Source organism: Sebastes fasciatus, chromosome 7 (assembly GCF_043250625.1).
Source record: "Sebastes fasciatus isolate fSebFas1 chromosome 7, fSebFas1.pri, whole genome shotgun sequence".
Classification (NCBI taxonomy): Eukaryota; Metazoa; Chordata; class Actinopteri; order Perciformes; family Sebastidae; genus Sebastes; species Sebastes fasciatus.
In genome coordinates, this window is record NC_133801.1 from 24,686,404 (window position 1) to 24,700,764 (window position 14,361).

The window sequence follows — 14,361 nt, forward strand, 5'->3', positions numbered from 1 at the left end:
ATCCTATATTATTTGGTAGATCAAGAATCCATGATTTAGTATACATTAATCCTGCCATCGCATCATCAAATAAACATGACGACATCTCGGTATCAGAGACTAATAAGATATTGATGATGTCAAGTGTAGCCCCGCAAGGAATAACAGAACAGGAATCAGAGCGTGAAGTGGTTGAGAAGGAAAAGATGAGAGTGACAGAGAGGAGATTAATAAGGAAAGCAAATATGGTGCTGTGAGATGGCTCACCCCCTTACAATAATAATTTCCCTATTTTTGTCATTTTGGTCGGCAAATTTAAATGCAGAGTGTAACATTTTATACCGATTCAAGCTGTATGATGATTATTTTATTATCAATAAATCTGTAGATTATTTTTTCAATTAATTCACTCTACCGGGGGTAGCCTGAGGAGATTATGTGTTCGATCGTGTGTGTGTGTGCATCTGTCTGTCTGTCCACGCCTTATCTCGCACACCCATCAGTCTAATATTGATGATATTCATTTATCACTGTATGCTCAAGGACCTCTCATGGTTGCGGTGATTAACACTTTTTGAAAAACATATTTTATTGACTTTTTTATACTGTTATTGACCACCGACTCCTCACTACTCTTAACCGGTCGGTAGGGTTAAATCATCAACAACTGCAACTGCTTGGAATCGTGTTTACGTTACGGACTAGGAATTGTTCCTCTCTTGATATCTAGGTAAGACATTTGTATGTATATATGTATGTATGTATGTATGTATGTATGTATGTATGTATAACTATCGCTTAGCAAATGACAGACTGAACCAGGCGCCGACTACAACAGAGTACGTCTATGAGTGGTGTATAAAACATCAGAGAATTGTTAAAAAAAATATTTCCCAGAGGCCCATTCAATATATTTAATATTTAATATCAATTTTCAGTAGAGAAAAGTAGTTTGAGAAGCAGGAACCAGAAAATGTTTGGCAATTTTGTTTGATTAATAATATCAACTTTTAATCAATTCTAAAAATACTTTCCGATTAACTGCCTACGAATTGACTGATCCATTAGTTGACTATTTCCGCAAAGATTCCAAGGAACAAAAATGCTTTCCACCAAGAGGAAAGAAAACAACTTTTGATAAATCGAAATTCAATTTAATTTTTTTATCAACAAGTGTATAGAATAGCAACATAGAGAATAGCATTTGCCTTGCATCAAGATAATTGGTCATTTAAATCAAGAAAAAACATTTATTTGAATTGGCGACAAGGGATTCCTTTCACACATACATTACACATCTTTTGAGAAAAATAATGTGAAAGGAATTCCTTGTTTTCATTGAGAAGTAATAACTAATGTTTTTAAACACACATAATGATGGCAGATTGATTTATTATAATGTATATTTTAGCTGTTTTTTGTGATGTTGTCTGTTTGTAATTGTGAAATACAGGGTTCTGCTGTTTAGTGGTTTACCTTTTGGGATTATATTATACAACACTGTTTGTGTATCAGCAAAGCCTCCTGTCAACACTTCCCCTTTTGCCATTTACCCTTTGTGAAGCAGTAATTTATGTACATTTCACGATATGATCACAAACATGCGTTCACAAGGTGTCTACCAGTTCAGTGTAAAATCCCAGTCACCATGTCATGCACATGGAGCAAGCACCCGGAGACAAAAGGCTTTGTTTCAATCAACCATGACATTTTCTTCCAGTCAAACTCTGCCGCACCTTACTTCAATAAATCCATCAACGTCTCAGTGGACACTTACAATTCGAAAGACGCTGAATTCAGCGCAACGTTTTCACATGACTAGGCCTGAAACAATTTCAGAGACTTCAAGGCCAGACAGCATTAAACAATAAAAGCTGGGACAGACAAAAGGCCTAGGAGGTTGAGGGTGGATGGCCATGAGATGGAGTGATAGATGGAGCAGTGTGGAGATGAGGAGCGAGAGCACTTCTTACTGATGAAAGGTTAAGGGATCACAAAGCGCTCATGCAGACAGTGAGAGACAGGTCATTACCTAGAAAAGGGCAAGTTTATTAACAGAGAAAGGTTTCGGAGCACACCTCTGCCACAGCTGACAGCAGCAAAGAGCTTTCTCCATCTGCTGCCCCCGGTGAAAGGTGAGTTAGATGCTGGAGGTGGGACTGGCTGTTTGAATGCATGTTTGAGTTTTCACGCCAGAATGATGAGCTGCTTCTAGCTTTGGAAGTGCATTCCTGCCCCCACAGAGCAGAGAACCTCAACCACACGGACATAAAATGAGACAGGAGGAGTTAATTTAACGGCTTCAGACGTCACATGTTTAGACAGCTAACAACTCCAAGAAACAAGTGTGGAAGATTTCTTTTTGTCACTTAATGTTGACCTCTGATACATACATGTAGCTTGTCAAACACCAATCATCTAATGATGCCGTTACATGACATACCTATGTAACAATACGGGCAGTACAGGTAGCAAGAAAGCCACATGTGGGATTATGTTGACAATCAAAGACAGGAGGTAAACTAAGAAAGTGCTGGAAAGACCAATTTATCAGTGAACGGCAGACTGAACGGACAAAGCCAAGGGATTACTCAGAATTTTCAAAAGGGGGGTTATGGCTAGGAAGACTAAAATAGGGCTATATATAAGGTTTATCCTGTAGTAGATTACATCTCTCTCTCTCTCTCTCTCTCTCTCTCTCTTGGGTAAATACTAATGTGAAAAGTATGGTTTAGACCTGCTCTATATGAAAAGTGCCCTGAGATAACTTCTGTTATGATTTGGAGCTATACATGTATAAATTGGAATTTATTTTACTTTTAAGTAGGGATGCACAAACCCTGTCTCCCACAAAATCACGTTCCAATACAACTAGACTGCATAACCAAAATACGTTTTTGAGGGAAACGTATTTTCTCCCAGATTACAGCCGCAGTTTTGAACATTTTTAAACACATGATTAACGTTGTAAATGAAAAAAAAAATAAAAATAAAACTACTTACGTTTAGAAAACAAAACTACTTGGTTAGGTTTAGTAAAAAAAACTGCAAAAATATTTTGGCTTAAAACAACTATACATTGAAACAACAAAACCAAAATGCCACAAAATGAGTTAGTTAGGTTCAGGCAACAAAACTATTCGGTTAGGCTTAGTAAAAAACATCACGGTTCGGCTTAAAATTACGTTAAAACATGGTCAAGGAAAGACTACGTTCATCTTCAAAATTAACAGGAATTACAGTTCAAGTGTAAACCGTTTTAACGCAGCAACAAATTGGTAAAAATATAATGTCTATAGTACATAAACATAGAATTGAATTGAATAGATCAGCCCCATTGTCACCGATACCCGATCAAGCTATTTGAGTCAGTATTGGCCCGATATCCAATATCCGTATCGGTGCATCCCTACTTTTGTGTGTGTGTGCAGATGGTAATGAATTTCAATACATTTAATGAACTCAGTTGCCAGTTTATTAGGTAGCTCAAACGAATATAGTCTAATACAACAGTCCTGCAATAATCCCTGCCTTTACTAAGATTATAATATGCAGTTTTTGTTGAAACTATTTTAGAGAGGTGTCAGTTCAACTTTATGGTCATTTTGGAGGCCACAGTTTGCAGTGCAGTTGTGTTGTATTTCTTTATGCACTATATATTAAGTCCAACCTTACTTATACATATAATACATAAATTAACCTATACATTCTGAAATAATTAAATAACCTTTTAAAATTAAACACATTATTATGACTTATTATTATCAGCTATCTTTTAGGAATTGTGTATATTTGGATAGTATCTAGCAGCATGTGTTTACGTACACAAGTGTGAATTCACGTGTGAGTTTGCAGCGAAAGAGAGTCAAATAAGTCTCTATTCAGCAAACACACACATCCACAAACAGTATGCATGTCCAGTCGGTAGAGAGTAACTATGATCTGCTTGAGCTTTACACTGTCATTTCCATAAAGGAACATGCTGTTCGGATGGAGAAGAAAAGGTCATCTTGGGCTGCTTACTGGGGGGGGGGTTGTTTTGTATTTGGGGATGAATGGGAACAGTTGTTCTGTCATTGGATGCACAAAGAGACTATATAGAGAGGGACCTTTAGTTAATTGGGGAAAAAAACAAGTCACCAGCCACTTATTTGATGTGTAACGTAGGCATTGAGGCAATCCTCAATTCAAAATTGAATTTAAGATTCTAAGAATTTTGTCGTTTCAACTTTTCTCTCATTCCCCCACACCCCATGCACCCTCTCATAAAAGTAACTGGAACATGGAAAAAACTGCTGAAATTAAAAGGAAAACTAAGTGCTCTTGCTTATTGTGTTGAAGCTCAAGGAACATCTAAAGAGAAACTGTCAACTGTGCTAATCTTTTGATTGTCAGCAGTTTAGCTGTGAGAAGACCTTGGAAAACAGAACAACTCCACGGGTATTTCACATTCCTCGCAGGGGAACACTTTCATGAATTCAAGGCCCCTCAAGACACTCAAGGCCGTACTGCTTTTTCCTTCTTTGGCTTTATCTCAATGTCTTTTCTAATTCTTCTGTTTTTCCTAATGAGATATAGCAGGGCTGAAAAAGTGTTGTAAGACAAAGGCCATCATAAAATGGAAAGAGTGAAGACAAGTTGAGAACTCAAATTGAAAAAGAAAATGGCTGCACTGTAGGTATGGCCATATAACCTCTTCAAACACACCTTATAAAAAGTTGTTTATTTTGTGTGTTTATGTAAAAAAAAAAGAAGCTAATATGTCAATATCAGATTATTACTCTTAAATATTGATATCTGCCTAGAAAATACAGTATTGGTCTAGCTCATATATACATATACATATAAATATACTGTATACCGTGACGTCACCCATTGGTTTGTGGACTGCCGTTTTGAAGCCTCGAGTTCGTCAATTTGGCCGTTGCCATCTTGGTTTATTGCAACCAAAAGTAACAATAGAGGGTGTAGCTAAATACAACCGAACACTCAATAAGACATTTTTAGGCGACCAAAAAGGTTACAATTTCCTTTGATGAACAGAAAACACACTGTGAAATGGTTAAAGTTTTAAGACGAAAACACAAACAACACCCACACTGGACAACGCTATGGTAGCGACCAGTCAACAACAAGGTAGCCACACCCTAAAGATATCCCGCTTTATCGTCTATTTTACTCAAAATGGGACCACAATTTATTAACTGAACATCATGCTGTATTGAAGAAAACTTGAAACTAGCGAGTTTCAATATGGTGATTACTTAAAGGAACAGTGCGTAACATTTAGGGTGATCTATTGGCAGAAAATGGAATATTATATTAATAAGTATGTTTTCTTTAGTGTATAATTACCTGACAATAAGTGTTTTTAGAAATTTATATCTATATAGGGAGCGGTCCTCTTCATGGAGCTGGCCACCATGATTCTACAGTAGCCCCTGAACGGATAAACCAAGCACTGGCTCTAAATAGGGCCATTCGCATTTTCACGTTTTTGCGTCGGCCACCATAGTTCTCCTACACGCTTAGCACATGGGAGAATTTTCAGTTGGCTGCAATCTGCAACCTCACCACTAGATGCCGTCAGATCCTACACACTGCACCTTTAAACAAGACTAAAAAAGCAGACCTGCCTGTATTTTCTTAACTTTATGGGTATATTATTACTAAAATAAACACCAAGGGCAAATATCATTACCTGGAAACACATGATAGTTTAAATGTAATGAACTTAAACCAGGGCTGGAAATTGTGAATCCACTTGTTTCTACCAAACATTCAGTATGTTCTAAACATCAGCATGATTTCACCAAAATACACTGCTTCCATCTTATTTGTGAATGGCCAGCCTGAAGAACCTCCATCTGGTTCGTTTGTTGGTCTGAATTCCTATTCCAGGTGTCACTCAAACAATTGATTCTCTACAAACAAAACACTAAATGCAAGTCAGCTAGTTATTATCACCTAATTACATTTTTGTTGTCTTTATCTTAACTGAAAAGTGTGACGGTAATCAAGACAGCCAACAGCAGTTAGAACAACTAAGCTGCTCTTGTAAAGAGCTGAGATGTGCAACAGATTATATCAAAACAACACACAATTAGATTAAAATGAGAAAATCAGGCAAAACAACACAAAGCTTTTGATTATTATAAACTGGAAAAAAAAGAGGCTGGGCAGCTAAAATAAAACTCTACTGTATCTGTCTCAGTCCTCTATTTCAAAAGCACAGAGTATGCGACTCAAGAGGAGTTCAAAGGCTGACAAAGAAACAGATGGACACAAAGTGGAACAAAGAGAGACAGGGGTGATGAGGTGAGTTATGCTCTCTGAGTTCAGAGAGAGAGAGAGAGAAAGAGAGAGAGAAAGAGAGAGAGAGAGAGTGGATGAGCTCTGATAAAAAAAAAAAAAAGGTCACACAACAAAAAAGCAAAGCCAGCAAGCTGCGGTAAAACCACGCGCTCCCCACAGGGACATCGAAAAAATGATTCAATCCTCTTGGTATGCCATCTGCATATTCCCACCCAAGGCAGGATCGACTGAAGGACTACACATTATGACATTTACATTAGTGAAGGACGAGTTTTTTCTTAGGCTGAAGGCCGCCATTGTAACACTACGCCATGACCTGCTTCACTGAGAACACCAAGCAAGACATAACGTCAAAATATACATGTAACAATGCATGAGGGCAGGAAATGAAGTACATATGCTTAATGAAAGGTTCTCATTTGTTAAGTCCCATATACTGTATACACCGATCAGCCATAACATGAGGACAGCATGGGCACCGTGACCGGTCTGCGGCTACGCAGCCCCATACGCAACAAACTGCGATGCACTGTGTGTTCTGACACCTTTCTATCGGAACCAGCATTAACTTTTTCAGCAATTTGAGCTACAGTAGCTCTTCTATTGGATTGGTCATTGATCACTTACAATGCAATTGCTTTAGGAAGTGTTTTCTTTGCACCCAATATGGACAAGAGGAAGAATTACAGCGACTCTTGAAATGTACGTATGGGCACGTCAGCATTATTTTAAGATAGACATGAAACAACACTCAAAACGGAGTATATGGTTAGACCGTCTATGGTCCGTGAATTAGTGGCTAAATTGTTATACAAATAGTCAGTGGTCATGTCTATAATGTTAAATCCAGCAGTATATGCCCACCAGGTCCGGCGAGGACACTAGGGGATGCGCTGCTCCACTCAACTGGCCGTTCAAGCGCTGACGTACCCGATCGTTGAATGCACCTGATTGGTCCCTGGTTTTCTGCTTGCCGTTTCAAACAGAGGACGCCATGGCGGCCTGCTCGTAAACTTTCTGTTATTCCGTGTAAACGATCCACCAAAATCTACTTCTGAAAAGAAGAAATAGGCTATGCTATTGCTGAATCTTGTTTCATTTTAGAACTAGATCTCCTAGTTTGACAGCTTGGTCCAAGTTTCGTGAGCCGGACACCTCGCGCTGGACGGACTCATTTGCATAAAGTTGAGATTTTTCAACTTTATGCAAATACGAGACCCTCTGACACAACACTCCCACCATGCACTGGGCGACTGCTTCTCCTGCTTTCCAAAGGAAATGAATGGAAAGCGTTGAGACGCCCTCCGTCATCGGATCTGGTGGAAATGCACCGATAGACGCCCCCCGGAAAACGTAAACAAAGTACTGTTCCCCGCCTATTCATTTTGAAAAAGCAACGGCCAATGAGGAAACTTCAATACAGCCGACTAATCGTGCAACTTCATCACTCAGTCACTCACTTAGTGACAGATTTTTGCGTTTGTATGGCTGGCCCTCTGCAGTCTAGCCAAAAATGTGAACCCATCCTTGAAGTGAAAAAATATTAAAACATTTCAATCACAATCCATAAAAATCCTTGAATCTTTGTCTCTGTCAGTTTTATACTGAGCAAGACTGACAACTGTTATGTAAAATGAGCGATAGGTTTTTGAGGCATGCAGACACACAAAACTTAATTTTGTACATTTTCAGTGCAACAGAAAATAGAAACCATTATCAACTTAAACCAAGTGTGTCTGCAGAAATGACTATTAGACTCTTGTCTCTTTCATTATTTTAAAAAGGTGTCAAATTGCTCCTATTATTATGCAAAAAAACAAAACCATGAACGGCAGCCAACAGCAAGCTCATTTGGGTATAGAAAAAGAAGACAAACATTCTGTGGGTCCACAAAATCAGTCTCCATTCATTGTCTATGGAGCAGCTCCAGACTTTATACATCACAGGTTTGAGACTTCCTTCTCTGGTTTCTGGATTCAGGTGGTGTTCCCCTTTAAAATGAGGCGCCTTTCTCTTGATAAGGTTCATAACACAGAACTCTCAGTAAAAGCGTTCAAACCACCTGATTAGTCCTGAGTGTGTTTTTATAATATTAGACCCAATTTATGAAAACCTGCAAATGATGTATTACCTAATGCCTCTACAAATAGATAGTGAAAGTGAAATACTACGCATCATCAACAGCCATTCTAATTTATTTGCTTCTGTGTTCCCCGACTGAATATGTAATTTTGAAAAACAGCTCAGCCTTGATAGTGTAAAATGAATAGGGGCCTGACTGCAGCTTCTCAAAGCTGTTTTTTATTATCACCTAATAATGGTATAAGGGCTAGTAAAGCAATGTAATACTATCATCAAATGATACTTCAGTCAGTTGCAGAGCAGCAAAAACTGATTTGCCTGTTGCCATAGACCGCCGCATACACTACATCGATGTCAGTGAAGCCTCCCACTGTGCCCACACTCAGTTAGTCCTGAGGCTACAATCCCACTGCAGGCCTTGCTACTCAATTCACAATTTTGCTCAGATCTGATGATTCTGTTTAACTTTGCTATTTTTTTAAGTGACCCATATCTTGTATCAGTTTAAATGACCTCCAGATTGAACAAAAGATTTCACAATAAAAGATACGACGTCTGGATAGTTTGTCAGGGAGGCAGCTGAAATTGTTGCCCAGTTTTGTAGTTAATAAATAGAATATTTTCCTCCTTTTACCTTGAGACTGGTTTGGAAACGTTTCTTGTTTATGAGGCCATGTTCTGCTTTGAATATGGGTCAAAAAATACAATGTCTTGTATTTGCTTGTAGTTACACTGCACACACACACACACACACACACACACACACACATCTGTGTTGCATGGATGGTGAGAAGACATCTGAGCGTAGCCTTCCAACTCTGCCAATAACACAATTGTTACTGGGAAAATCAAAGAAGGCTAACGTAGCACATCCCCCTCACAAATTCAGTGTTAACCAACTCCAAAACACAATGCGAGTGGAAGTGCTTGTGAAAAGCATTTTGCTTCACTTTTGTGTCCATGCTGACCCATGAGAGTGAACACAAGAAGAAAAAAGGATTTTTTTCTGAATCACATCACAACGAATAGGCAAAAAAATACATCACATAAATATTAGGGCTGTCAATCGATTAAAATATTTAATTGCGATTAATCGCATGATTGTCCATAGTTAATCGCGATTCATCGCAAATTAAACGCATATTTTTTATCTGTTCAAAATGTACCTTAAAGGGAGATTTGCCAAGTGTTTAATACTCTTTATCATTATGGGAGTGGGCAAATATGCTTGCTTTATGCAAATATATGTATATATTTATTATTGGAAATCAACTAACAGCACAAAACAATGACAAATATTGTCCAGAAACCCTCACAGGTACTGCATTCAGCATAAAAATATGCTCCAATCATAACATGGCAAACTCAAGCACAACAGGCAACAACAGTTGTCAGTGTGTCAGTGTGATGACTTGACCATGACTTGTCCCAAACTGCATGTGATTATCATAAAGTGGGCATGTCTGTAAAGGGGAGATTTGTGGGTCCCATAGAACCCATTTTCATTCACATATCTTGAGGTCAGAGGTCAAGGGACCCTTTTGGATATGGCCATGCCAGTTTTTCCTTTTTCCAAAATTTAGCGTAAGTTTAGAGTGTTATTTAGCCTCCTTCCCGACAAGCTAGTATGACATGGTTGTTGGTAATCCAATGTATTCCTTAGGTTTTCTAATTTCATATGATACCAATTTCTTCTACCTTTAAAACTGAGCCCGCTACAACCTAAAAACTGCAATGTAATGCGTAATGTAATTAGTGGCGTTAAAACAAATCTGCATTAATGCATTATTATCGTGTTAACTTTGTCAGCACTAATATACATACTAATTTGGATGTATGTATGTTATTAAATATTTGTCCAGTGATGTAGGATTTGAGAGGTGTAGTCACTGTGGGATGACCTACATGGCCTTTTGGAAACTGGGTCTGTTTTTGATTTGTCACAACACTGGATAAACCTGTGTGAACCTGGCAGGTTACAGATTGTACAGTAAAGTAGGTCAAAGCACAGATGCACTCATGGATGGTATTCTGAATGGATGCTTGAACACATTGTCTTTGGTATAAGATTTCCATTAACGGGATGTGTGTTCATACATTCACTGTGCACTGCTAATCTTCTTTAAACGTTCAAAGCGGTTGTTAATGAGGTGTGAGTAACTGTACAAAGGAAAGCACATTAGTGCTGAACCATCATCTACTACTAAGATGTGTCTTGTGGTAACATTAATTGACATAAAATATATATTTTTGAATCAAGATGACGAAGGGTATGGTGGCAGAGTGTAATTGTTGTCAGTGTCAGGTTTGGGGACAGAGATCCTTTAACAAAAACGTTAATTTGTGCTCCATCTGTGCTAGTTAATATGATTATAAATTGGAACTATTCCTCTTACATAGACAGACTGTGTAAAAGACTATCTATTGCAGATCATTTACTTTCAAGCAACTTCATCCAGCCTCTGCTCCAATTCAGCTAATGCAACTTCAGTTGTGCAACTTATGCTGTGATTAGATTTAACTCCTGAGTGAGAAAGTTTGTGACCCATGTTGAGATCAGTTGAGGAAATACCAAGCACCGCCCACCAGCCGGAGCAAACTTTCTCATTTTCCAGCTAAACAGTACACTACAAGATGTTTCTGAAAACATTTGAGGCAAGAAATAGTCATTACAGTAACAGAATATTCATTCATATTTGATCAGCGCTGCCTAGTTTGACCGTTTGATCGGAGTTCAGGAGTGATTGACAGCTGCCTCGTTGAATGAACAGCCAATAGGAACGCTCTCTCTCTGAAATGACCTGGGATTGGCCAAAGTCTCTTGTCATGGGCTAGATGTTTTAAAGCCTGAAAACAGAGCCATGAGGAGGTGCAGTAGTCTAGTTTTCTCTCAGAACACTTTAATTGCAATATGCTGAAAGGTTATTGTGGAAAATTTGCCCAATAATGTCAAAACATTCTGCCTACTGCCACTTTAAGTGAGGACCATCCAGATCATATTTCACCTTTGCAATAAAGCTTATTCAATTGCTCTTCTCATTTAAAATCGTACATGTTTCTCCCCAAAATGAATCAAGTGCATTAAAGAAAGGACTGAGCTCACCTCTCGTAGAGTTTGCTTGTCTCAGTCGCCAAATTGTCTTGTGGATCTCAAAGTTGTAATTTGCAGGCAGGGCTTTGATCGCCTCCTGTAACTCGGGGTCTTGCAGGATCTCATCTGGAATTTGATTGGCTACCCGCCGTGGTCCTCGCACTGAGGAGAAAGTTAAACGATTGAGCTGTTAGCGACACGATGAACGCAGGTTTAAGCAAGGACACCACGTCTTTCAGACCTAACTGAGGGTAGCATGCAAAAGGTCACAGTCAAATAATAACGTTAAAGTTATTCAGCGGGAGCCATCAGTACAGGTCACTCTGCACCAAATGAAGCTAGACTCATCTCTTTAAAACAGTTTTCAGACATGTTCTACAGTTCAGACCAGCCCTTGGGGTGTGTGTGTGTGTGTGGGGGGGGGGGGGGGGGGGGGGTAATACAGTTCAGGAAAATTGTCCATGTAGCATCTTAACATTTTTCTACAAGCTACCGGGTAGTTTCCAGCTGAAATGGGAAAGAAGTTGATAGATTTTGCTCAGATTTTACCAGCAGAGATTGAGCTTGATGTAGCCCCACTTGTTCTCAAGTACAGGCAGTATTGTTTTGATCACAATGGACAATCTTATTTGAGGACTGCACCTGCACTTTTTATTAATTTACCTTTTGTTATACATGCATGAGTTGTTTTTAGAGTAATATTCACATTTGTATGTGGTTATTGGTACTTTTTCATAGGCTTGCACTTCCATTGTTTACGGCGGCGGGACTATCTATCTACTACATTACTTTGCACCATTTTATTCGACTCGGCTGGCTCTCTGCTGAGTTCAATAAATAACTCAGACATTCAATATTACATTGTGTTTCATTTATGTAAGATAATTTATTCTCCAAAGATGTAAATGTAAAACGTGTTAAACAGTCACACTGCAGGTTTTTTTTTTATAATTCATGTAGCCACTGAAATACTTTCTATATAAATCTTTGCCACCAGACATCGATGACACGGTTTCGCGTTCTCCTCAATTACAGCTTAATTGCTCAATTGACTTGAGCTATTGCCACAGCACAGTCCAAGTAAATTCCATAGCCTATTTGAATCATAAATTTAAGAAACACAAGTACAATATCTGAAACCTAAATTAAAAAAACAATTAAAAAATGCAGTCAATTACAATTGCTGCTCCTGCTGTATCTGCCATTATTCTACAAATGGCTGGAAAAAAAACATTGTAAGAACTCCTGCATAGTGTCTTCTTACATGCAATGAACTTGATTATATAACAACCTTTCAGGTCTTGTTCCTATTAGATCTTCTGTAGGCCCTTCTTAGATGTGGGCCTCAAAGATCACCATCACCATTAACCTCTATCAGTAGCACTACATCATCTCACTTACATATAGAGATGATCTGCAGTAAGAGACTTTTTGACATGGCTAGTCAGAGAGGAAAAGACTGAAAGGAATTGCCTGACAGACAGTTCAAACCATTTTGGCCTCTATAAGGGCTTCCTGTTTATCTTTAGAAAATAAGAGCCAGCTAAGAACTGTAGTCACTGCAAAGAGCTCATGTTATATTAGTGCTTCCCATATACAGAATATAGAGATATGCCAATTCCTTTGTATATTTGGTGGAAACAGTTTAAAGTGCAGATTGATTAAAACGTTTGCCAACATGATGCAATCGAGTGAAATCATGTTGGGAAAATGCCTATCATCCAGGATGTGACGTTCAACGGTGACTTGCACGGTAAGTATTTCTGCAATCGGGGGAAAATGGCACGTCTGATAACAATGAAACATACCATCTTTCATAAACACAAACCCAAAGCACAAAATGCTTTCCAAGGAAATTCACATCATAGACAGGCAGAATACAATGAAACATAAATAATTAAATAAAAAACAATAGACTGGGAAAATAAAGAAACAAGCATATACATATTCATACAATTACATATGCACATATATACACATCAGCACATGAGCATACAACAGACTATAATTCAGCTGATTGGAAAAGCCATTCTATATAAAAGTGAGTTTTAAGACAGGATTTAAAAGTCGTGACAGATCGTCTGCTGATCTAATGCTCAGTGGAAGACTGTTCCATCCATACCATCTTTCATAAACACAGAACTCATCTGTCAGCCTCATGAAGTCTGGAGAGACATCACAGCTAACTATTAGGCTAAAGAGCTCATGTTTCTCATGTAAGTTGATTGTACTGAACATAGCTGGTTAGCTACTCAACACCACGCACAACAGACAGGAGGTGGTTAACGTTACTCATTGTCTTGTTTGCATTATAGCCAGACTGCTGTGTTGTTGTTGTTGTGCAGAGAACAGCTGAGTGTCAGCTAACAGTTATTGCGCCTCATCCATGTGGAAACCAGATCTCTCTAAAGAACTCTTAATATAGAAGTGATGTATTTCTCTCTTTCTGCTGTATTCAATATGTCATATTCGACGTTATTATTTACCTGTGGGCTTTTTGGCAGGAACAATCTGGACTTCACTGGTTGTCGCAGCCATGTTTCTTCTCTCAAATGTGAAACATGTGAGGAAGAGAAAGACGAAACCAATCGACTGAAGAGGTCAGTGGAGAGAAGTGGAGCACCGATGTAATCGATGTCACTGAACGGGACAGGAGGAGGAGAGGACCAAACCGATACGTTTCTATGGGTTAAAGTGCAATGTCTAAAATAAAATAAAATAAAATAAAAATAAAAATAAAATAAAATAATAAAATAAAATAAAATAAAATAAAATAAAATAAAATAAAATAAAATAAAAAATAAATAAAATAAAAAATTATATATAACAAAAATAAACAAATTAATGATAATAAAACATACAATTTGAAAAATAAAAATACACAAACATGTATC

The 14,361-nt window shown here is 38.2% G+C and overlaps 1 protein-coding gene across 1 annotated transcript in view; it reads right to left on the reverse strand.

Moving 5' to 3' along the window:
• The window catches only part of dph1 (diphthamide biosynthesis 1), a 74,998-nt gene extending 60,887 nt beyond the window's left edge, over positions 1-14,111 (reverse strand). Inside the window, exons 1-2 of the mRNA XM_074642402.1 lie at positions 13,954-14,111; positions 11,480-11,629 (exon numbers count right to left, since the gene is read on the reverse strand). Of these exons, the coding sequence (XP_074498503.1) occupies positions 11,480-11,629; positions 13,954-14,005 (202 nt within the window). The 5' untranslated portion in view covers positions 14,006-14,111. The remainder of the gene's footprint in view (positions 1-11,479; positions 11,630-13,953) is intronic.
• Positions 14,112-14,361: the final 250 nt, after the last annotated feature.